The sequence below is a fragment of the Jatropha curcas genome, chromosome 2, assembly GCF_041381405.1.
Source record: "Jatropha curcas cultivar XTBG-Jc1 chromosome 2, XTBG_Jcur_1.0, whole genome shotgun sequence".
In the NCBI taxonomy this organism is placed as follows: Eukaryota; Viridiplantae; Streptophyta; class Magnoliopsida; order Malpighiales; family Euphorbiaceae; genus Jatropha; species Jatropha curcas.
This window is the reverse complement of record NC_143152.1, coordinates 33,667,537-33,690,296: the sequence shown is the minus strand read 5'-3', so window position 1 is coordinate 33,690,296 and position 22,760 is coordinate 33,667,537. Positions and strand designations below refer to the sequence as shown.

The window sequence follows — 22,760 nt, the reverse complement described above, 5'->3', positions numbered from 1 at the left end:
CCCGTCAATAATCAAATAAAATAATAATAAATGATATACTCCTACGTGTGAAAAAAAAAATCTTTTCAAGTACAAACAAGGGTGAAGGCGAAGCAGGTGGATTAGATATTGTTAAATGAATTAAATAAAAACATGATAGGTATACGCGTTAGTATTGTGTGTTGCAAGAGCAAGACCAATTAGCTTCGTCTTCGAGAATGGGCAAGCCCATGTCTGTCCCTATCTCTATCCCTCTGCTGCTGCTGCTCCTAATCTCATCTACAGAAGGAGAGCCGAGTCCAGCGCCATGGCCACAGCAATTCCACGCAATTTTGTGGATGAATTACAGTGGGATCCTCCAAAAGATCGATCTCTGGTACGATTGGCCCAACGGAAGAAACTTGAACCTCATCCAGCACCAGCTGGGTAAGCTAGTGTACGATGTCGAATGGAACAACGGCACTTCCTTCTTTTTCAGTTTGGACGCCGACAAGGAGTGTTCCTCCGCGCAATTAGAGGTTGGGATCCTCCGGCCTAACTGGCTGGACGGAGCCAAATATCTGGGTCAGCGCCACGTGGATGGATTCCTCTGCAATGTTTGGGAGAAGGTGGATTTCATTTGGTACTGTGAGGATGCTGTCACCAAGAGGCCCGTTCACTGGGTGTTTTACACTGGTACATACAATTGATTGATTGTATATTATGCCAATTTCTTAATTTATTATTATAATATGATATATGCCATTGCAATTGCAGGAAGGGAAGCTCATGTGATGACGTTTGAAGTGGGAGCTGTCCTTGAAGATGCGAAATGGCAAGCCCCCGACTACTGTTTTGACAAGAAAAGTGCGAAAGATCAAGTTATGTAATGAAATTGATTACCACTATATTTTTAAAAATTCTTCGATTATCTAATTAATAAGCTGTAAGCACAATGCTCTCTGTTCATAATTTTGTTTCTCTTTGAATTAATAGTTTAATACTTCTGATTAATGTATAAAAGATTGTTAGGTATGGCGAAGCAGTTACACTCCATCATCACACCAAGGTCGTGTTTGGATTATGGAAAACAAAATGATAAATAGAAAAAAAAAAAAGAATGAATCGTATATAAACATGAATTTATAGAATATATTTGTAAATTACAAAAAGTGAATTTATGAATAGAAAATGGATTACAATTTTTCTTTAAACAAAAAATGAATGGGAAAGAAAAACAGCCAAACACGTCCTTAGAAAATTTATATATTTACCATTTACCATTTGCAAATTGCACACATAAAACTTGCCATTTCTCCACAAGACAACTAAATTCAAAACAAGCAGCAATTCATCTTAATTTTAGTTTCATTTCTGCCAAAAGATTTTCGAAACAAACAAAAACCCAATTATTTAATTATGTAAAAAGGAAGTGGTCAATATGCCAATTATTTAAAGCTGGGGATTTTTTTTAATTAACTATTAATTAATACTCCCAAAAGCCCATTTTCTTTTCCTTTATTTTCTGTTCTTTAATGGACTGCAGAAAGTCTTTGGCGCGTTGGATTATCAATTATGGCAAGTGAGAAGCGCAGATCATTCTCTTCACTTCTCTAGAAGCTACGCCCAAGGTAGATTCGCTATTCCACTTTTTGTTCATGTTTACAGCTGCACAAACCCTAAGAAGACTTGCGTCTCGCGACCGATCCAATCTTCGATTTTTCGTCTTCAGTTCAATTTTGCATCAATTGCTGCATTTTTCTGTAAATAATAATTTGTGCTTTTTAGGATATTACCATGACTGTAAGCTTCAACTTCCTCTACTGTCTTCTCATTTCATTCTGCAGCTGCTTTGCTTACCACTGTTTGTTTTTGTTTTTAGTTCATTACATTGCCTCTTACATATTTGTTTATTTTGTTGCTATTACAATTGCAATGATTGCATTGCCATTCCATTGCAAGAACACAAGTTTTAAGTTCGTTACATTGCCGTTGAAATTCTTATCCCAACCGAAAGAGCTTTCCTATTCTTTATTTTTACTGGCTGATGCATATCATTTATGACTTTTTTCTTGCCATGGCAGGATAGTTGGCTTTTTATTACCCTTTCTTCTCATCATTCTGTAATCTGTATGCATATAGGTTCTGGTGATACTTGTTCTTACATTGCTTCCAAATCATTGATTTCTTGCAGATTGAGCCTCAAGTCGGATCTAATTTGGAGGAATGCACTTGACCTGAATTATAAGTAATTGTGAATATAAAGTCCTGTTTGGTTGCTTCGTTGGCGGTGACAATCAGTTCTTATTATTATATTTTCAAAGCATAAATATGGGTGCCTTCTGCTGCTGTCCATGCAGCGATGAATTTGAAGAATATGCTTATACTGGCAATTCAATGAATAGGCACTGCATAAGCCTAAGATTCTTTTTCCACCAGTTACTTATTGGGGTGAGCATTGAGATTTTCAGTAACTCAAACACTCTTCGTGACTGTTTTTGTATTTAGTCTTCCTGTGTATCTCTCAATCTCATGAGCTAGGTTCTTATGGAAATCGTGTGACTTCCTTCTACTTGTTTAGGACCTCTCAACCATGTTATCCGGGCTAAAATATATGTATTAGGAGATTGCCTAGCCAAGTGTGGGCTAGTATCCCTTCTATCACCATCTTTTAGTTGAACAATATATATATATATATATGCTATTTAGGTCTCAAAACAAGTCGTACCATCCTGTGATTAAGCAAAGCCCCAGATTTTATGCTAGCATGCAATAAAGTATTATTGAAGAGGATTATTTAGTACCTCTTTATTAAGAATATAACAACTAAATTATTGCTGTAATATTTTTTTTCCCAAAGCAGGTTCTTTGATCTGCTGAGAGTCACTGCCATTATTTTCTACTCTTTTATCTCATTCTAACTTGGTGACATCCTCAAATTATACCCTTCATATGTATGCAGTATGGTGCAATGTTTCATAGACTTCAAGGCCGGCCAATATCTCCAACTCAGGGAGGTACCTCCTTGACATCAACGGCTGTTGGCCCTGGATTGCCAGATGGTTCCATAAGTGATACTTATGTCTCATTGTCCAGGCCAGTTCCTTATGATGCTGATCAGAGATATACCCGTTTGCAGCGTGATGGTTTGGTATCTAGGAAGTCGATGACTCACTTCCAAGAAGAATCACAACCATTAAGAAGAAATATGAGTAATTCTGGTCTGGAATCATCTGGTTTGGGGAAGAAATGGAGCGGGGTTGATTCTGAGGATGACTTTAAAATGAATCAGTCAGAATCCTCAGAGAAAGCTTTGGAAACAGAACTCAAATATGGACTATCTTATGTGCAACAGCCTTCTGAAGATGAAGATGTCTGCCCTACATGTCTTGATGGTAATTTAATGTGTCTGCATGTATTGAATTCTGGTGGTGACTTGCATGTAATAAAAATATTATTTGTTCTTGCACTAGTATGCTTTGAATGGTTTTTGAACAATGAATTCCTTGCAGATTATACTCCAGATAATCCTAAAATAACGACAAGATGCTCTCACCATTTTCATCTTGGTTGTATTTATGAATGGTTGGAAAGGAGTGAAAATTGTCCAATTTGTGGCAAGGTATGCATGCTTGCTCTTTTAGAAGAAAATTTATTTTCTGATTCTGTTCCAGAGCTGACCCTGTATGGCAGTGTGAGGCTTGTGTTTGTACAGACGCAATTAAACATAATTGCTGCTTATGGCCAGTTTTGTTTAATTGTTTCAAAACTTTAATTATGTGGGACATAGCAGATAAGAGACTAAAGATGTTTTGTTGACCCTGTTGACTTTTTAGACTCCTCTCTCATTGCCTCTTTCTATCACTGTATGCATTTTTTGTTTAGAATATACTGCAAGTATGAGTTTGAGTGTTGATTTGTTCCCAGCACCCACATATCGTGTTCTTGCCAATGATGATTATTGCAATAGGAAATTCTTTTCTTTTCACTGTATGCAGTTGCTTAGTTAAAATAGAAGGAGATTCCTCAGCTCATATGATAATAATGATAATAATAATAATAATATTAATAATAACAACAACAGACTTTTGAGGTATGTCTAACAGGAACTACTTTCTGGAAATTTTAGGAGATGGAGTTTTGTGAAAGCCCTTAAGTTGGTATATATCTGATTGCTAAGTGATGGAGCATGAGCTGGCTGGAGAGTCTGTAAATAAAAGCTCTCTGTTCTCGTTAACATTCTTGAATAGGTAAAGTGATTGTTCATTATATCTACTTTCGAATTTCCTTGTAATTTTCTGTTGAACTCAGTAAGTGCTTTTTTTTTTTAATAGAAAACTACTTGGGGAAAAATGCTTGTTGTTTAATAGAATCCAACAGATCAGTGTAAAGTTATATCAACTGATTGTAAACGTTTTAGTCATGCAATCATATTATTGATGCATGCTGAAAATATTAATTGCAATATATGCTTCTGGTTCTTTTTTCTGGTTTTCCCCGATATGTTATAATATATTTCTTTTACAACAAAAGATAGAGTTTGGGATTGTTGCATCGACAAATTGTGCGGCATCTTATAACCAAACTTGGGTTGATTGCTATCTGCTTTATGTATTTCCATAATTTTGCCCAAAGCTTGAAGAGACTTAACATTCTTATATTTGTCCTATATTGGGGTATGGGCTGTTTTGAGGTGGACGAGTTCAGTTCCTTTTAAGAATATGATTCCATCCCCACCATAGCAAGAGGGTTGAAACCGATATTTTTGGAAAATTTAAATCACAAATAAAGTTGTCAAATGCATTTTCATTTGTGGTGCTATTGATTTAACATTAGTACTAAATGAACATTTTTAGTCTAGGTTTCTCCTATGGTTATTATTACAGGACCAGTCATATCAATGACCTACTTTCTTTATTGTTGTCTTCCATGACACGTTGAAGCTATCCTATGAGAAGTAGACATTTCTTTTTTGTGTATGCCCATTTAGAGAAGATATCTGCCGACGAATATCTGCTGGCTTCGTTTGCTATAAGACAACTGGTAATAGTTTGTCTTTGTTCATTAGTCAAATTTTGCACCAGTGACACAAAACCAAATGGTCAAATTTTGTTCGTTAGTCAGTTCATTTCAATTGGGTGCATTAGTTAAAATATTGAAGTAGGAAGATTTTAGGGAGTCCTATTATGTGCAGGTAGGCAGAGTCATGAATGGAGATCTCAAAGCAGTCTCGTTGGGATGTGAAAGCAGAAAAAACCCGGATATTTCCAGGCATAGCTGTCTGGAAATAGTTTAATGCACCGCGCTTTCTGGATGCTTTTCCATCAAGTTTGGCATATAATAATGATAAAGAGCCGTATGTATAATATAATAGAGGAATCGATGTTTCATATGCTTCTAGTTATAAGTTTTTAAGTTCAAAAAATAAAGAAAATATATATATTTTTTAGAGGAAATCTTACTCCGGAAAAGGATAGCTCATAACAATGAAAAATGGCTTAGCCATCTAAAATTCCAAATTCTTATTTGCCTATGCACTTATTGGGTGTTTACAATTGGTTCCCCAGTCCCAAACTTGTGCTCAGCCCCTGTATTTATACCTAAGCGCTGAGTATATAAAAGCACAAAAATTAATTATGCTCAGAACAGTAAGCAGCCAGTAAAAATAATCAAATTTACCGGTATTTATATTCTGGGACAACCATGATTGTTTGTCTGGACTCCCGGTTATTGATTTGATGATGCTGTTCAAGATACTTGCTCCGAAGCAGCCTAAGCCTCCAGCAAGAGCAGCATAAGCAGATCCTATGCTTTTCATTGCATCAGGAGCTTCCTCATAGAGGAATTCCAGTAATCCCACAATGCAAAATACCTCACCTATTCCTATCAAGCAGTACTGTATCAACAACCAGTATGCGCTTAGGTCGGGCATGGGTGTCAGGAAACTTAATTGATAGCCATTTTTTATGGCGTAGTTTCTCCGATATTTCTCAAAAATCCCAGCCCATGCAGTAGATATAATTGAAACTGCCAAACCAATGCCAACTCTTTGAAGCTGAGAAGCACCGTGCGGGTGACCGGTGATGCGACGAGATATAGGAACAAAGATTGCGTAGTAAAGAGACAGAACGACGAAAATGGCAAGGCAAGGAAACACAGGCATGCATGTCACAGGGAGTTTGAGACGACCCATATGCGTATTCATAGTATATGCCTGCTGTACCGAGAGAGTTAAATACTCTGTTAAAACTACATTGAGCATTATAGTGCAAGCTGTGACCGGAATAAGTTTGATTAGGATCTTGACTTCCTCTACTTGAGTCACAGTACAAAGCTTCCAAGGACTTGGATCAGCACCATCTTCCTTCAATTGCAGAGCTGCCTTGTCCAAACATCTGCAGCCTCAGAAACCCAGAAATATTTTACTATCCAGATGAAGAGTATATAAATAATAAATAAATAAGAGTACCTTAAATCATCGGTATGAGCTATCTTTCCACTCCCCTTTATAGCGGAATGTTTGCCAGGCACTTCATAGAGGCCTATTAGATCGCTGCTGGAAAAACTTGCATTTCTCTTGCGGAAGGCAGCAACCAGAACTTGGGCAACTCTCGTTAAGGGGCTGCCTCCTGGCAATCTGTGCCTGTACAAGGGAGTGCCGACAAAGAAGAGCGTGTTTGATATACCCATGGCTATGGCCAATGAACCAAACGCAGATCCCCATCCACGTTTCATTTGAATATAGACTACCAAAGTGAAGGCAACTATTGCCCCAATAGTCACAGAAAGATAAAACAAGTTGAAAAACCTGTCGAGATGAGACTTGTAATTGGTGCTTCTTTCATCAAACTGATCGGCCCCAAAAGAAGAAACACATGGCCTTATACCAGCAGCTCCAAATCCTGTCACGTAAAGGACCGTATAGAGATAGAGCATCTGCCATGGTTTTGCAGGCTCGCAAGTACCCAGAAGCAAGGATAACTGATCGCACTTATCCTGGTTTGGCATGAAGATGTTCATTGATGCGCATAAGGTAACACCTGTCAGGCCCTGCAATTTGAAATACAAATGAATTTACGATATAAATAAATAAATGAAGTACATGGAAAACCATCGACTAGAAGAACTCACTGCAAGATAGATGGTTGTGAAAATGGCAATAGTCCAATAGCGTCCAAGATATGCATCTGCAAGAAAGCCACCAAGGACGGATGATGCCTGTGATATACCGAGGAAATTGTTTACTGCGTTGGATGAACTGGCGAAAGGCATGTGCATTATATAGAACATAAACGCCACCATGTTTACTGACAGACCAAAATAAGCCATTCTCTCCGCCATTTCATTCCCTGATGAACAAAACAAATTAAACAAGCTCAATTATCATCGTATTCTCAGCTTAACGAAGAGATCACAAAACACAGGTTATATTAAATTACCAAAAATGAACAAGGCAGCCGTCCAACCACCCGTCTTTGAAAGATCGGCAATAGGTTTTCCGTGGATGTTCACCGGCGTGGTTCCTCCGGTATAACCACGCCCGAAAGCCATTCGCCTGTTATCCGACTCCATGAAGTACATCCCAAGCTTCTTGTTGGGACCTGATTCTGAATTTCCATCGAATGTGGCTTCAGGTGATTTGATTTCCCTCGAATCCATTCCTTCAAAGAGCCAACTAATAAATCACAATAATAATAATAATAAGCTTCATGTATTGTTTGAGACAGAGAACACAATATATGCATGAAGTATCAAATTAACTAATTATGTAGAAATGCATGATCTATGAACAGTTTTAAGGCAAATCTCAAAATGAAAAGCAGAGAATTGAGATAATTTGCAAAACCCGGAGCACAGTGCTAGTCGTTACAACAGTAGACATACCCAGACTGTAGTCTTGACTCTTGAAGTGATAGTATTCACCTGCTTGGAAGTACTAGAGGTGAATCAGAGTAGTCATATATCTAGTGTATGTCACTTCTCAGGACAGTTAGCTAGTGAAAAAACATTAAAGAAGATCCAGCTAACACGTGAGGATTCATTCAATTCAAAGAAGAAGAGGCCCAAATGGCAGGCATTAAATGGAATTGTTTGACAAGCCAAGTTGCAAGTCCTTATTAGGGATGGACACTTTGCATTAATGCCTTCCTTTCAGTTGAACCCAAGTCCTTATTACCAGTACTTTCACTTTCTTGTCTCCTTCTTCTTTCTTCTTTTACTTCCTTACTTCATCAGAGCCATTGGACCTCCAGTTTTCCTTTGATTTTGAAGACTTGTGAATTTATTTTTCTTCTTAAGGATTCTCATGCATTTGATCCATTACCATCTCTTTCGTTTTCCTCATCTACACAGATACATACACGTGTGTGTGTATATATATACATATATATATACATATATGCAGTAAATTTGGTGCTGTACAAAACAGTTAGGTAGGTAGTGGTGGAGAAGGGTGTGGCTTTGTATTGGCGACGGCAACGTTATTATTATGAGCTAAAATTTACTGAATATTTTATTTTTTATATATTTATTATTCCTTGGGTTGGGTAGAAATTTCTCTTTTGAAAATATTGAACTCGGTCTATGATGCTTGCACAAAAATGGAGAAGATTCCATTTCCTTAATGTCTTTCTTTTAATATTAAAAGCAGTGATTTATAATTACACCAAAAAAAAAAAAGTGATTATAAAGTTGTCTTCTTTATCCCTGATAGAATATACAAAGAACATGAACACGACGGTTAATTGTGTCTTAAGTTTCAATTTCTAACTGAAAAATACACCGGCAATTTGCAATATTAAAACACCCAATAATTGTGGGATATTATACGCAGGTATCTGATACTCCTATATTTAAAACAAAACATGCATAAAAGGTTCACCTCTTCAACCGGTAACCAGTTATAAGTACTGAACAAAAAAACTCAGTCACAGAGACCGTAGCAAGCACCAGATACGCTACGGCAATCAAGGGTTTTAGTTTCAGGTTTGGTTTCTTTAAGCTTGTTGTTCAACGACTACTACCAACACTTTATTTCGACTTTGTTGCATTTCCACCCAGGTATTCTTCTTTCTTCTTCACCTATCACGTCCCTTTTGTTTTGAATTTTTATTCTTCTCTGTTAGGAGATGTGCCTTTACTTTTCTAATTTGCCAAGAAAACATAAGCAGCTATTAGAACTTATGTTTCAGAGGAGAAAATTTAAAAAAGAAACGAAATACTGTAACTTTTGTGAAATTGGTAAAGGTGGTGACTGTCTGCTCAGAAGGTGTTCGATTAATGGCTTTTGTATTATTGATTTATCCACTTAAATTTATTTTTAGTTTTTAGGCAATGGATGTTGCTGAGGGGGAGCCTTATAGGCCAGATGCGGGATTTGAAGAAGATTGGAGGGAACCTCTTGTTGATCTTTCTTTGACCGACTCTACAGAGCTTTGGCTCATTCAGTGGCCTCATAATGAAGTAAAATTTCTTTCTTTCTTTTTTTTTTTTTTTTTTTTTTTTTTTTTAAATGCCTTTAGACATCTGTTTGTGTTATTTTACTTAAAAAAACGTAAATGGACTTGTTTGACGTGATATGCATATGCGTAATGTATTGTTTATATAAGCCAAACTATCCAAAGTTTGAGTTTTAATGTTCGTTCTTGTGTTGTTTGTATTGCAGCTTCCTGATTTTCAAGGGAAAGAAATATCCCTTGGTCTTTATCATGATGGATGTTTGGGCAGTTTTGAAGGTTCATTTGGTAAACACAAGGAAGTCTCTTCTCCAATTATTGTGTGGTGGAATTTTAATTTTCAAACCATGTTAACCTGCCAATGCAATTTTCATTATTCAAAATAGCTTGTTTCTTATACCATCGGCCAATCTCATTATATGCATTAATTGGCAATGAGGTGATTTTGTGATGCTGTGTCAGGGAAAATATATGATGTTGTCAGCTGTGCTGCGCAAGAGTCTGATGCAACAGTTTTCCTATCCTCTGCATCAGAAACAAAAATTGGTAAGTACACTTATGGTATTTATTTTCACTCCTCAGACGATATGTTTTAATTTTTACTATTATCTTTTCTTTCTTTCTTTCTTTCTCTATTTTTTTCAGATTTTTTTTTTGTTCAACTTTTTATAGGTACTTGGGGTTCATTTATGGCAAACTATTTGTTCCAAAGGATGCTTTTGAAAACCTTTTGGCTGGGTGTTAAATAGACACAGTGAGTAGGAGTTGAATGATCATTGGAATTGGAGAACATGGTTGTTGGTAGGGTTGAATGATGTAAATGAATTACAACCAAAAGGTCATTATATCCTTGGTTGATGTTGGAAATGCTCTAAAGTTCTCTCTAAAAAGATCATGTTTGAAAATGGTGTGAAATTTGTTAAATTTACCCTTGGTTATTACCTAGTCTTGGCATAATCATAAATTGTTGATTTATGTGTTGTGATGTGTTGAATTATACAAGATTGTTTTCCTTGACAAATGTGCTTCTTGTATATTTGACTGAACAGCGAGAATCTTCTTGTATTTCCGTGCTATTGATATGGTTGTATACATTTACAGTTGGGAATATTTCACGGCGAGTTTCTCTTGTCCATTATCCTGATCCTAAAGAACTTGAGAAGCAAGAAGCTGAAAAAAAATCAAAACGATTGCATCAGATGTCTGCTGGATCTTCAGTGATAAACTCTTCCCATCGTCTTTCGACCCCAACTCAAAGTAAGCTTAGGAGATCATATTCATCGAAGGGACATGGAGCTTCAACACACAGTAGCAGACATAAAAGTTCTTTGTCCGAAGTTGGAGAGCAATCAAATGCGAAAAAAAGAAAACATAAAAATGAACTTACTGCATCGACAGATCGCTTTACATTAGATTCAGGGCGGAGTCGCAGCGAAAACAATTTTGCAGGGCCATCAGAGCATTCACAATAGGGCATCATGAAATGAGTGATAATATGCAAGAGTGAGGCTCTCTTACTGGCGTTTTGCCCTCTCCTAGAATTCTTTTTTGTCAACTTTTATAGATACCATTGATTTTTGTCCTAATTATATAATATGACAATCCCACGTTAACTTCCTTGTGGGATCTGTAGTGGGATAAAAAGCAGCACATGAAGTGTTCCAAAGATGTTTGTGGGACTTTGCCATTTACTATTCACTTTGATTTAGGAGCTCAAATAACCATATTTTGATTATGTCATCTCATGTTCAACAATATACACTTTGAAGCACTCAAGGCAAGGGTACATTGTAGCTTCCTAAACCTGCATAAATAAGGGAAAAAAAAAATGGGAATTCAATTTCATAATGTTTTGTTTATTTATAAAAGAAAAAAGAGATACCCACATTTAATCCAGTCTCTTCTTACGCAACATATTTTACCCATTGATATTATACATTTAATACAATTTTAAAGTTCATATCTGGATCTTTTAATAATAAAACCCATTTGGCATGGTATGGTTGTTTGGACACGAGCCGAGCAATATCTAGAGCATCATCTGTGGTATACGTTAAAACTTAAAAGGAGAGATTGTCTTTTCCACGCCCACTGTTTTTATTGGACAAGTAAGCCCGCCTTTTACAAAAACAAACCCTAATTAACAGTATTAACAGCTAAGCTTCAGTTGTCCTGTGTACTTAAGTCCCGTGAAGACTGGCAACTACACGCTTTAAATTTGGATTAGCTCAAACATTCTCATTATTAGAGAGATTTGTTTGGGCATTGTTTACTTCACAATCCACAGGACATGGTACTCTCCAACTGAACTCTGCATTTCGATCAAAAATCAGGTATTTAATACTGTCCCTTTCTTTCTTTCACCTCGCTTTACTGCTTTTTCTCGATTTCTCCGATTCGATTGCTGTTTTTCAGTTCCACACTCTCCAATTAGGTCTAAGATCCGTAAAGTTCCTTCTTTTTTTTTATTTCTTTTACCAATTGTATCTTATAATGCCTCGGCTACCAATTACAGTACTAATCGTCGCTCTGCAATGCAATTCTGATTAAAAAGCAACTCTTTTTAGATCTGATGTTGTTGTTATTTAATCATAACGCTGTCTTTCGTATGTTCGTCTGATAATTGTGCTTGGTGTTTCGATTTACAGTTATTCAATTGGAAATCAATCCAATTGGGCGTAAGAATGGCTGCTGAGAACAACTTCTTGAATATGGGTCTCCTAATTGTAGCCACTATACTAGTGGCCAAGCTTATCTCGGCGCTTATTGTGCCTAGATCTAGAAAACGACTGCCTCCAGTTGTCAAGGGTTGGCCATTGGTTGGAGGGCTCTTCCGTTTCTTGAAGGGCCCAATTATAATGCTCCGCGAAGAATACCCAAAGCTTGGGAGTGTGTTCACTGTAAATCTAGCTCAGAGGAAGATTACCTTCTTGATTGGCCCTGAGGTGTCAGCTCACTTCTTTAAGGCCTCAGAGACTGACCTCAGTCAGCAGGAGGTCTATCAGTTCAATGTGCCTACTTTTGGCCGTGGTGTTGTCTTTGATGTTGATTACTCTGTGCGCCAAGAGCAGTTCCGATTCTTTACCGAGTCTCTGAGGGTCAACAAACTCAAAGGCTACGTGGATCAGATGATCATGGAAGCAGAGGTAATCAGTTTTCTGGAAATCAACTTTTAGTTTTCAGGTTTTTGGTGCATTGCTATTTTTGGTTTTCTGGCTGACTACCTAACCATTTAGGTGGCTTCTTTCACTTTCTCTTTATTGGAAGTTGATGTGGTCCTGTGGGTCATATTACTATGATGCTCCAATTAATGCAATCAACAGCCTTTTTACTCATTGGTAGCTTCTAAAATGAATCCACGAGAAGTACATACTCCACATTCAAAGAGGAAAATATGATCACCTTCTATCTTTTGAAAATATCTTGGTGGGGAGAAAATGTGTCTCAGGAATAACTGATATTATCTCAGCTCTATCTGAGTAATACACATGTAATTTATTACTGATATATGCTTTGTGGTTTAAATTTAAGTTCAAACCAATCACTATTAATTTGTGAAGAGATCAAGGATTTTCTTTTTTTTAGAAAAAAGAAAATTCTGCATATAATTTATTACAAAATATTATTTATCATCGTGTTCTCAGTAAACTGGCTTCATTCAGTATGGTGTGGATGTTGCTGCTTCAAGAATGGTTTCCTTTGTACAATTTCCAGATTATCTTGTGTACATGGGTTCGGATTCTCCCATAGTGCTAATTTTTCTGTTGACACTATGCAGGATTACTTCTCAAAGTGGGGAGACAGTGGTGAAGTAGACCTAAAGTATGAGTTAGAGCATCTGATTATATTGACAGCCAGTAGATGTCTACTGGGTCGAGAAGTTCGTGATAAGCTTTTTGACGATGTATCTGCTCTATTCCATGACCTGGACAATGGAATGCTCCCTATCAGTGTTTTATTTCCCTACTTGCCCATTCCAGCTCACCGCCGTCGTGACAGGGCTCGTAAGAGGCTTGCAGAAATATTTGCAAATATCATAGCTTCTCGTAAACTTGCTGGCAAATCAGAGAATGACATGCTGCAGTCCTTCATAGACTCAAAGTACAAAGATGGTCGGCCAACAACTGATTCTGAGATTACAGGCTTGCTCATCGCTGCTCTCTTTGCTGGTCAACACACCAGTTCCATCACCTCTACTTGGACAGGGGCATACCTCTTCCGATACAAGGAGTACTTATCTGCTGTATTGGAGGAGCAGAAAACCCTGATGAAGAAGCATGGAAACAAGGTTGATCATGATATTTTGTCTGCGATGGATGTCCTGTATCGCTGCATTAAGGAAGCCTTAAGACTTCATCCTCCATTGATAATGCTTCTACGTAGCTCTCACAGTGATTTTAGCGTGACTGCCAGAGACGGAAAAGAATATGACATCCCAAAGGGCCATATCGTTGCAACATCTCCAGCATTTGCAAACCGCCTTTCTCATGTCTATAAGGAACCTGACAGATATGATCCTGACCGATTTGCCGTTGGGAGAGAAGAAGACAAGGTGGCAGGGGCATTTTCTTACATTTCTTTTGGAGGTGGCAGGCATGGTTGCCTTGGCGAACCTTTTGCATATTTGCAGATAAAGGCTATATGGAGCCATTTGCTGAGGAATTTTGAAATGGAGCTGGTATCTCCTTTCCCTGAGATTGACTGGAACGCAATGGTTGTGGGTGTAAAAGGAAAGGTGATGGTGCGTTACAAGCGCCGGGAGCTTTCAGTTGACTAAAACTGTGGACTTTTTGCGGATCCGGATTATTATGCTTGCCGGAACTTAATTGGTGCTTTGACTTTTACCGTATTTAATGCTTGTAGGAGGTGCTTTGCCCTCTTTAACTTGATTGTGGCGTTTTTCTAGTTCTCATAAATTGTATGGTAATTAATTTAGCCTGTGGCACTTAAGATTCTGCTTGAATTACAGACTCTCAGAGGTTTTGATTTCTGTTCTGCACCAGACAAACCTATGACAAGTTTTGAGAAGGTCCTTTTAAGTTTTTTAACTCCATTAATATAACAAACAATAAAAAATAACAAATTAATCTTGGCTATCACAGGTCAGGAAGTAAAGCTTGTTCTTTTTCTTCTTCTTTTTTTTTTTATTTTTTTATTTTTTTTATTTGAGAATGACAAAGCTCGTTCATTTACTTCAATGGTAACTTAAAATCACTACAGCCTTCTACGAGAGGCGCAAAAGAATTATCTGCTGCAATGAAAGATGTAGAGCATCAAATGCTCAATTCTTGCTTCGTTTAAACAAAACCAGAGTGTTTAACAAGGAGTCTGAAGAATATTATGAACTTCAAAACGAAGCCATCAAGGTCTAATGGTCGATCACCAAATGATAGCACTGAAATTGGATTCATTTGCATATAGAAGAAGACACATCCCCATGTAGATTTAACTGTAGCGGTCATCTACTTTCCAATAATAGATGCATTAGGATTAAATAATAAGCAACAACACTATCCAATCTTTCAACCAAGGTCTTGTAAATTGATATTCTGCTGAATCGACAATCTGACAGAACAAAACTTCTGACCAACTGGATGGCATGCCTATAGAGAGAGAGAGAGAGAGACAGAGAAAGAGAGAGAGAGAATTTCAACTTAAATAAACAACAGAACCTTCACCAGCTTCATGAACTAAACTCTCCAAGTCCCTGGAATGGAGGTGTATTACAATATGGCTCCCTTCAAGTACTGTTCTTTTTCCGCGCCTGAATTAGTCAAGTAACTCATTATACGTGGGAACTAACTACAATACTCGAAAAGAAAAGAGGCAACAATGCAGCAAATATATAACCTAATGTAATTAGAGCAGCATCTTGGCATTGACAGCTGCTCATCCGATCTCAGTTTGGCATGATTTTTAGGAGCTCAATATCAAAGAGAAGAGTTTTGTCTATGAGCCCCTGATTCCTCAGCACAAAATCCAAGGCTCTTTGCCCCTGCCAGACCCAAAAGTTTTTCTCATTCACAGAAGTATAGAACTGTAACATAAGCATCTTGCAAAAGACTCTTGAGTATTACCGAAAATGTAGTAGGTCTTGGGCCACTCTTATTGAAGTCATTCTCTGGATATCCCAATTCTGGAGGAACAACTATCCTGCATCACTGTGAATTATACGTGAAATTGAGCACATTGTAAGTATCAAAAGATTCAAAATCATAATGATATATTCAGCAGGGAGATTTCCATGTCAATTTATATTCGAGAAGAACAGATGCAGCACCTTCTAACTCCACCCAAAGCCATGCCTGAAACAGCTTCCTCAAAAGCTGGTATCACCTGAATATGTGTATAAATGACATTAATATTAACAGCATTGATGTGATCAAAATCAAATCATCCTCAACTCTGAACATGAATCTCATCTGAGCAGTTGCAAAACATCAATCCTCTAAAAAGGTCAAACAATTAAGTAGATGCATAGGAAATGCGTAAGATCACAGAGTTAACCAAGATAAATACTGGTGGAGGAAGTTACTACTATAGTACATCAGCAAGAAAAAGAAATTACTTCCATCTGAACTATAAAGATAAAACTGCTCAATCTTTCCAATGGGAAATAAGTTCTCACCTGGCCAGACCCTAGTTTGAATTTGAAAAAGTCCTTGTCATTTCCCTGCATATTAGGGAGTCAGAAAACATTATGGAGCTAGTCAAGTACCTCAACTCTGGGAAGAGAGAAGTATTTTCATACCTCAAAGGAGCCTCCCTTTGTCTTGTTTCGAGCTTCAAATATGCGGCCATAATATCCTATGGTGTAACCATCCCAATCAATCTGAAACAAATTTATAGTTCATAAATTACTTTAACCGTGTCAACGAGAGAATAAAATAGCCAAAATGAAAGCTATAGTCATTTTTCAAGAAATTCAAGCTCATAATGAAATTTTGCAAGGATACAATTAAGTCTATTTAGCAGAGGGTTGCTTTCGCTTTTTGACTTCTATACTATTCCATGTAGCCCAAACTTTCGGCCAAATAAACTGAATCTTTCTATAATAGGTATCTCTTTGAAAATATTGCTATTTCCCAAAACAACATCATTATCTAGTAGACATGAGTTACTTAGATTTATAATTGGACAACTGAAGGAAAAATTATGCCAAACAGTAAGCACTGCATCCAAAGAAAAAAAAAAAAAAAATCCCTTACCACGACTGTCTGACCCATCTTAGGCTTGGGGCCATCTCCTACTCGCAAATCCTGCATTCGTTTGGCTATGGAATTAAAACAGAAAGCTAAAGTATAAATTTCAATGCATGTACATAAAAAAGAATACACATATACTATCAACCTTGTACTGAAGTCCTGATTCTGTTTCTGTATAGTCTGGATACCGCATCCTTGTCTTGCCATAATCCTTCCCCCGGATTGCAGGCACTGCATGTGGAGAAATATGACCAAGAATGAGTGTTCTCCGCTCTTCATACTAACAATTTTGACTTCTTGAAGCAAAGAGCACGCTCAAATTTATTTATCTTTATTATACATGCACAACATAAGCTTCTTAACAGCATGCATATGAACATTATCATAACTTAGTTTTACAGAAAAAGTGCCCGAGTTCGGGACAGGAAAAAAAAGGGTTACAGCAATATAAGCCAAAAGACTAACTTAGTTTTAGCAAGAACGCCATTATAATAACTTCAAACGTGAAAAGAACTCACAACAGCAATAATAAATAGAAAAATCTTGGCACAAAACATGAAAGCTAATTACTTTTTTCCTGCTTGATGTCCAAATTACCATTCCGGTAGATTTTAGCTAAATGCACGTGTTAGAAATTATAAGTCCAAGTAGTTGATGTCAAAAACTTAAAATTAAAGCATTCAAATATAAGTTAGGTGAATGTTATAAAAATGAGTGTCATCATCCCTTAAAGAATAAGTAGAATATGACAAGTCCTTCCCTCCCTATTGCAACTAGGAATTTACATTGCAAATTTTTAAAAGCATCAGTTTCTGGTAAGGGCTAGCAAACATAATCCATAAGGATTACTTACTGTCAGCGAATTCAGATGCCACAGCTACACCATTAGTTGAAGAATTCCACAAAGCTGGACAAAATAATCCGATGGAAAATATTACTAACCCTCGTCTCCCAATATCTCCTCTGTAATTCACGGGGCTTGTTTGAACTGCAACAACCAAGTTTTGAAACGCAAAAAAAATAAAAAATAAAAATAAAAATAAAAAAGGACAAAAAAAAAAATCATTAGGATTACCCAACCCTTGCAGAAAGAAAAAAGTAAAAAAGAAAGCTGCAGAACAGTGAGATATAAACCGCATAAAGTGGGATGAGAGAAATCATGCGCTTCATGAAGAGATTGAGCAGCGGTTGCTCTGGCCCATTTCTGAAACATCAATCGGAAAACATATTGGTTCGAGAAATAAAGGATAAAAAGAGAAATTCGATACAGAGGAAAAGAGGACGACGAACGGTGGTTGAAGCTCTTCCAACAGAAAGCAGTGGAATTCCAACAGCTGATATGGAAGCCATTAATTAGTAATTACGCGGGAAGATAACGGCCTCAGCTTTGTACTCCTCCCCTATGGCTTTCCCTTGCAGTAACTAGTTTCTGCATTCTAACTGGGTCCACCACGTCCCGTGTTTTTCTTTAAAATTAAAATTTTTCTTTTTCTAGAAGTCTTTATAGATAAATAAATAATATTCCCTCGCGTAACTTAAGTAGCTAATTTTCGCTTACTCATTTTCAGGTTCAAATACTGTTTTTTTTTTTTTTTTTTTATGGAAATATTTTTGTTTTTTATTAAATAATAAAAGAGAAAAGAATATGATAGAAATGGGCATAACAGGCTAGAAGAATTTCTTCCTCTTCTCTTTCAGATTGCATATTTTTTACAAATAGGAACAAAATTAAAGGAAGAAAATAGCACGCATAGAGCGAATTTCATCTGGTGGAAAGATTGGATCACAATGCAGAATCTTGTTTCATTAGACAAATTAATCCAATTCTCAATGGTAGAATTAGAAAGATTTGTAAATTTCAGTAGTTGGTCCGCTTGACCAACCATTTATGGGTTCGCTGGGAAGTTAAAATAGAAACCCTGCAACAACAAGTACAATCTCCTGTATAATCACAAAGCTTATGATACATAAATTAAATGTCTTACATAACACACGCATCGACGCCAACTTTCTCTTCTACAGCAGGATTCATAACCCACTTTTATTAATGTCATGATGACACTTGGAAAAAAAAAAAAAAAAAAAAAAAAAAAAATACAAGGCTTACAGGCTAACCAGTTTGAGAGAGTTTGCCTTCTCCTGAAGGGTATCCAGCAAACTGTCAAAGCTCTTCTTGAAAGAATCCACTCCTTCAGCTTCAAGCTGATTGCCTACAAACTTCCAATCAATTCCTAACTTCTCAAGAGCATTGTAAATCCCTTCAGCTTCAGATACATTCGAGTCAATTGTCCTTGCTACACTTCCATGATCAATAAATGCTTGGAGAGCTTGGTCAGGCATAGTTGACACCTGGAATGCAATAAACAGTAGAAAATGTCCATTTAACAACTTGATATTTAAACTTCGAACTAAAATTGCAATCCATATCATGCTAAAGAGATGAAGTTATAAAGAAATAAAATGGCCCACCGTGTCAGGTCCGATGAGTGGGGCAACATATAAAGTGTCAGGGTATGCAGGATTCTTAACACTGGTTGAAGCCCACAGAAGTCTCTGCTTCTTGGCACCTTTTTTCACCAGAGCCTCCCATCTTGGACCAGAGAATTTCTTCTGGTAGAGCTGGTATGCCAGGGCTGCTTGAGCGACTGCAGCCTAAAAACATGCAACACGAACAAAGATTTACATTTTATGCTAATGCTGCAGATTCATCCAAAAATTAGGAGTAAGAACATTGCAATTTAGTTACCTTCCCTCGTAGATCAAGGGCCTCTGGGGTTCCAATCTTCTCTAGCATTTTGTCGATGAGAGTGTCCACTCTGCTGACAAAGAAGGAAGCAACACTAGTAACTCTGGAGAGGTCACTCAGTCCAGAAGCCTCAAGGCCATCCAAGTAGGCATCAATGACAGCTTCATATCTGGCAAGTGAGAATATAAGCTGTGCATGCAAATAAATGTGGACTGGATGTCAGTATTTTACTATATACTTATTGAGAAAGAAAGAAAACTATTACAATCAACAGAAAGAAACCCATTACCATGCCTACAACTAGCAGTTCACTAGGATCAATTTACAAGTATATGCTTATAAGAGAAACAATAGCCAATAACTCAGCAAAGAAAGGATGGCGTAGAATTAACTTACAGTCACATTGACACTAATGCCATTTGAAATAACTTCCTTGATTGAAGGAATGCAAGAAGCTGTAGCAGGAATCTTAATGTAAACATTAGGGCGATCAACCACCTTGTGAAGCCATTTTGCAGCCTCAACTGTCCCATTAGTATCATCAGCTAGTCTGGGAGAGACTTCAACGGAAACATAACCATCACCCCCATCGGTTTGATCATAGATTGATTCAAAAAGTTTACATGCATCTTGAATGTCCTTCACCACAAGTTCCCAATATGCACTTTCAATGTCTTTTCCTGATTGCACTAATTCCCTGAAGATAACAACGATATTAGATTAAAGATACAAACCCAGGCTGAGTAAGGAGACTATTTTAATTTTTTGACTAAAAATCGAAGTCCAACTCCAAATGCCAAGGATTTGTAACAACCAGCAAAGTCAGGAGATATATTCTGGTCCAACCTTTCCCTCTTTGTGGATGGCAGATTAAACTTAGCTGGGCAGAAGATTATAATGAAACTTTCTCTTAGCAGTGACAAATGCATTACTGTCAAATTTGGAAAACTATTTTTTTTTTCCCATACCTGAATTGATCATTGTAAGCATTTGAGGATGATATTGCCTTCTGGAAAATCTGCAATCATATAGTTCAAATAGCTAGTTAGATGACAGCCGATGTGAAAAAAATAAAAGGTAAACACCAAATAAGCCTTTAAGAAACACTGTTTGATCTTTTTTTTCTTTTTTTATAATTGAACACGTATCCCTGTTCATAAATGTGATAATGAATGGTGGAGGGTTAAAAAGAGGAAAAGGTGACCAAAAACTACATGGAGAGAATTTGTCTCAAAAGACCTTCTACTTGGCATTCGTGCCAACTTAGTCATGAACAGAGCAAAACGGAAATAACAAATTCATAGTAACGACCTAAACTAGTTTGGCATTAACACTTAGTAGCTGCTGTTGTCTTTTTAATTGAACTTGACTTTTGCAAATCATTTCTTAAAGGTGCACAGAAAACGCATATAACAAGACAAGTGTATCAGTAATTACCGCTGGGTTGCTGGTTACACCTCTAACACCACTCTCAATCAGAGGGATTAGATCTGTCACAGGCCGGCAAAGATTATCATACCATGGACTCTGTCCCTCCCGTTCATAGAGATCATGGAGAGTTGTTTTCTTTATTGGACTACCATTTCCACTGGATTGAGAACACCTGACACTGTAGGGAGATGTCACTAGAATACAAATTGAACATCTTCTAGAGTTGAAGCAGAAAAAAAGACAAGCAACCAGCAATTAAGATAGATGACAATCATATTGATTATTTACTTTTATCAATTTTTATATATAGTAGTGGTATAAAATGTCTGAACTAAGTTTATTCCTCCCCATTGTTCACCAAAGAACTCATGATAAATAGTCATGGTGATCAACCCCAATAAAAAAAATCAGGTTCGATGAGCACCAAACTCTATATATATCAAGGTATACGCATTCTTTCGACTCCATTCAACATTTGTTTGTATAATGTTCAATATTTTTATCAGATTATAGCAGTAAAGCACAATGACATATGTTTGTCTGCGTATGACAAACCAGTTGTACAGTTGCACTTTTTGTACGGATTTATAAACGCATTGAGTCTAGTTTTTCTCTTTCAATACGCGAGCCCATTGCATAGATGAAATGCTTAAATCCACGTTAATTTTCCTATTGAAATCACTAATTGTAGATCACCAATACAACGTTTGTGCCTGTGCGCACAAGGTTTAAACTTCAAAATCATAAATAGTGCACAAGGGAGAGAGATTTACAGGGATCATATGCAAGCAAAGAACAGAAGACTAAAAGCATCACGTACAGATCAAAAAATTTGTGTATGACACAAAAATATAACCATAAAAATGATGAGCAAATAAAACCGTATTGCACAGTAAAACAGCAAGGTCAAACCCAGCAGCAAAGATCATACAGAAAGTTTTTTTTTTTTTTTTTTTGATAAATAAAAAGAGAACAGAAATCCGTAAATACTCACACAAAGGAGCCGGTCTGGCCATTTCGGAGGAGTGACAACTTAGACGATGCAGCTCTGGCGAGGAAAGCAGTTTTCGTCTGGAAATCGACGTGACACAGGGGCATAAAAGATCTAGACTTGAAGGAAGAAGGTGAGAGAGAGGCGGAAGGTGTGGGATTTGCGAGCTTGGAAATGGTAGCCATGGTGGCGATCGGGATGAAAGAGAGGTGAAAGTTGGTTGGTGAGGGAGGAGAGGGTTTAGTCTTATTGCCACGCGACGATACAAACAATGAGAGGGCGCTTATAAAGGAAAGAGCGATCAAATCTAAAAACTTACTCTTTCTCGTCAATTTGACTGCAAGTAACAGACGGACGAAGTTTTGTTAGGGAGGTTGAGGTTCGTAATACCAGTTGGTTTGCTGACGTCATTATTGCTAATTTTGTTCTCATAATGGATTGGATTGGATTACTTAGCTGGGTTTTTAATAATAATTACCTACTAATTTAGATTAATTATTTTTTGAAGAAAATAATTACCTTTTTCCGATTTAAATTGAATAATATATTATTATTATTATGGATGATGGAATTTGAGGAACGGTGTTAAGAAGAGTGCAGACCTACAGCTGCATCTATAACTATAATAGTATATTGAAAGTTTGGAGCACTCACCAATTCCATTATTTTTCATTACAGTAATTTAGTAATAATATAAATGGAAGAAATAAGTTTTCTCACGTGAAATGGCGGTAGGTGAAGATGCTACCTTTTAATAATCGTATATTATTATTATTTATTGTTAATTGGTGCTGTTAATTTCAATTTGAAGCTAAGTTTACCTAAAGAACGTCTCTTTTCTTGTCATTTTGGAAGAGTTGCTTATTCTTTTGTTAATCGTCTGACTCTTCTCTTCTGGTCTGTTGATATATCTCAAGGGTTGGTTGGTTGGTTATGGTTGATAATCAGTTTGGTAGTCATATGATAATATTTTT

At 36.9% G+C, this 22,760-nt stretch overlaps 7 protein-coding genes across 15 annotated transcripts; 4 read left to right on the top strand and 3 right to left on the bottom strand.

The window, feature by feature from the left end:
* On the top strand, nucleotides 1–993 carry LOC105647287 (uncharacterized protein At4g14100). Its single transcript, XM_012233305.4, has 2 exons — nucleotides 1–654; nucleotides 736–993. The coding sequence occupies exons 1-2, from the start codon at nucleotides 198–200 to the stop codon at nucleotides 846–848; spliced, it is 570 nt and encodes a 189-aa protein (XP_012088695.1). The 5' UTR covers nucleotides 1–197; the 3' UTR covers nucleotides 849–993.
* A 275-nt stretch (nucleotides 994–1,268) lies between these two features.
* On the top strand, nucleotides 1,269–4,444 carry LOC105647288 (E3 ubiquitin-protein ligase At3g02290). 4 transcript variants are annotated; one of them, XM_012233308.4, is made up of 5 exons: nucleotides 1,269–1,589; nucleotides 2,153–2,206; nucleotides 2,921–3,353; nucleotides 3,471–3,580; nucleotides 4,088–4,444. In XM_012233308.4, the coding sequence occupies exons 3-5, from the start codon at nucleotides 2,930–2,932 to the stop codon at nucleotides 4,112–4,114; spliced, it is 561 nt and encodes a 186-aa protein (XP_012088698.1). In that variant the 5' UTR covers nucleotides 1,269–1,589; nucleotides 2,153–2,206; nucleotides 2,921–2,929; the 3' UTR covers nucleotides 4,115–4,444. The 4 variants fall into 4 exon arrangements, with proteins under 4 accessions (XP_012088698.1, XP_012088696.1, XP_037494271.1 ...); XM_012233306.4 differs by having other exon boundaries at nucleotides 1,276–1,589; nucleotides 2,153–2,409; XM_037638343.2 differs by lacking the exon at nucleotides 1,269–1,589 and adding an exon at nucleotides 1,602–1,761.
* A 972-nt stretch (nucleotides 4,445–5,416) lies between these two features.
* On the bottom strand, nucleotides 5,417–7,979 carry LOC105647289 (Major facilitator superfamily protein). Its single transcript, XM_012233310.4, is given in 6 exon segments — nucleotides 5,417–5,544; nucleotides 5,546–6,353; nucleotides 6,428–7,008; nucleotides 7,090–7,307; nucleotides 7,398–7,619; nucleotides 7,843–7,979. Coding segments are annotated over 5 exon segments (1,875 nt in total). The 5' UTR covers nucleotides 7,618–7,619; nucleotides 7,843–7,979; the 3' UTR covers nucleotides 5,417–5,496.
* Nucleotides 7,980–8,380: 401 nt separating this feature from the next.
* On the top strand, nucleotides 8,381–11,153 carry LOC105647290 (mediator-associated protein 2). Of its 5 annotated transcripts, none has more exons than XR_016319550.1 (6): nucleotides 8,381–9,018; nucleotides 9,282–9,420; nucleotides 9,623–9,701; nucleotides 9,876–9,959; nucleotides 10,086–10,251; nucleotides 10,515–10,652. XR_016319550.1 is itself a non-coding variant. In XM_089717862.1 (6 exons), the coding sequence occupies exons 2-5, from the start codon at nucleotides 9,292–9,294 to the stop codon at nucleotides 10,160–10,162; spliced, it is 369 nt and encodes a 122-aa protein (XP_089573988.1). In that variant the 5' UTR covers nucleotides 8,381–9,018; nucleotides 9,282–9,291; the 3' UTR covers nucleotides 10,163–10,167; nucleotides 10,515–10,656. The 5 variants fall into 5 exon arrangements, 4 of the variants coding, with proteins under 4 accessions (XP_089573988.1, XP_012088703.2, XP_012088702.2 ...); XM_089717862.1 differs by having other exon boundaries at nucleotides 10,086–10,167; nucleotides 10,515–10,656; XM_012233313.4 differs by lacking the exon at nucleotides 10,086–10,251 and having other exon boundaries at nucleotides 9,289–9,420; nucleotides 10,515–11,153.
* A 347-nt stretch (nucleotides 11,154–11,500) lies between these two features.
* Nucleotides 11,501–14,403, top strand: CYP51G1 (CYTOCHROME P450 51G1). Of its 2 annotated transcripts, none has more exons than XM_012233316.3 (3): nucleotides 11,501–11,746; nucleotides 12,062–12,559; nucleotides 13,192–14,403. In XM_012233316.3, the coding sequence occupies exons 2-3, from the start codon at nucleotides 12,098–12,100 to the stop codon at nucleotides 14,188–14,190; spliced, it is 1,461 nt and encodes a 486-aa protein (XP_012088706.1). In that variant the 5' UTR covers nucleotides 11,501–11,746; nucleotides 12,062–12,097; the 3' UTR covers nucleotides 14,191–14,403. The 2 variants fall into 2 exon arrangements, with proteins under 2 accessions (XP_012088706.1, XP_020540432.1); XM_020684773.3 differs by lacking the exon at nucleotides 11,501–11,746 and adding an exon at nucleotides 11,755–11,847.
* A 389-nt stretch (nucleotides 14,404–14,792) lies between these two features.
* Nucleotides 14,793–18,098, bottom strand: LOC105647293 (FKBP-like peptidyl-prolyl cis-trans isomerase family protein). Its single transcript, XM_012233317.4, has 11 exons — nucleotides 17,909–18,098; nucleotides 17,753–17,822; nucleotides 17,472–17,606; nucleotides 16,764–16,849; nucleotides 16,622–16,672; nucleotides 16,165–16,245; nucleotides 16,042–16,086; nucleotides 15,694–15,749; nucleotides 15,491–15,566; nucleotides 15,264–15,408; nucleotides 14,793–15,177 (listed from the first exon to the last, which is right to left on the bottom strand). The coding sequence occupies exons 1-10, from the start codon at nucleotides 17,966–17,968 to the stop codon at nucleotides 15,313–15,315; spliced, it is 756 nt and encodes a 251-aa protein (XP_012088707.1). The 5' UTR covers nucleotides 17,969–18,098; the 3' UTR covers nucleotides 14,793–15,177; nucleotides 15,264–15,312.
* Nucleotides 18,099–18,538: 440 nt separating this feature from the next.
* TRA2 (Aldolase-type TIM barrel family protein) lies at nucleotides 18,539–22,111 on the bottom strand. The gene is made up of 7 exons (XM_012233318.4): nucleotides 21,790–22,111; nucleotides 20,802–20,973; nucleotides 20,333–20,382; nucleotides 19,761–20,061; nucleotides 19,365–19,553; nucleotides 19,088–19,270; nucleotides 18,539–18,967 (listed from the first exon to the last, which is right to left on the bottom strand). Exons 1-7 carry the CDS (start codon nucleotides 21,969–21,971, stop codon nucleotides 18,722–18,724), a joined length of 1,323 nt encoding a protein of 440 aa, XP_012088708.1. The 5' UTR covers nucleotides 21,972–22,111; the 3' UTR covers nucleotides 18,539–18,721.
* Between the last annotated feature and the right edge of the window lie 649 nt (nucleotides 22,112–22,760).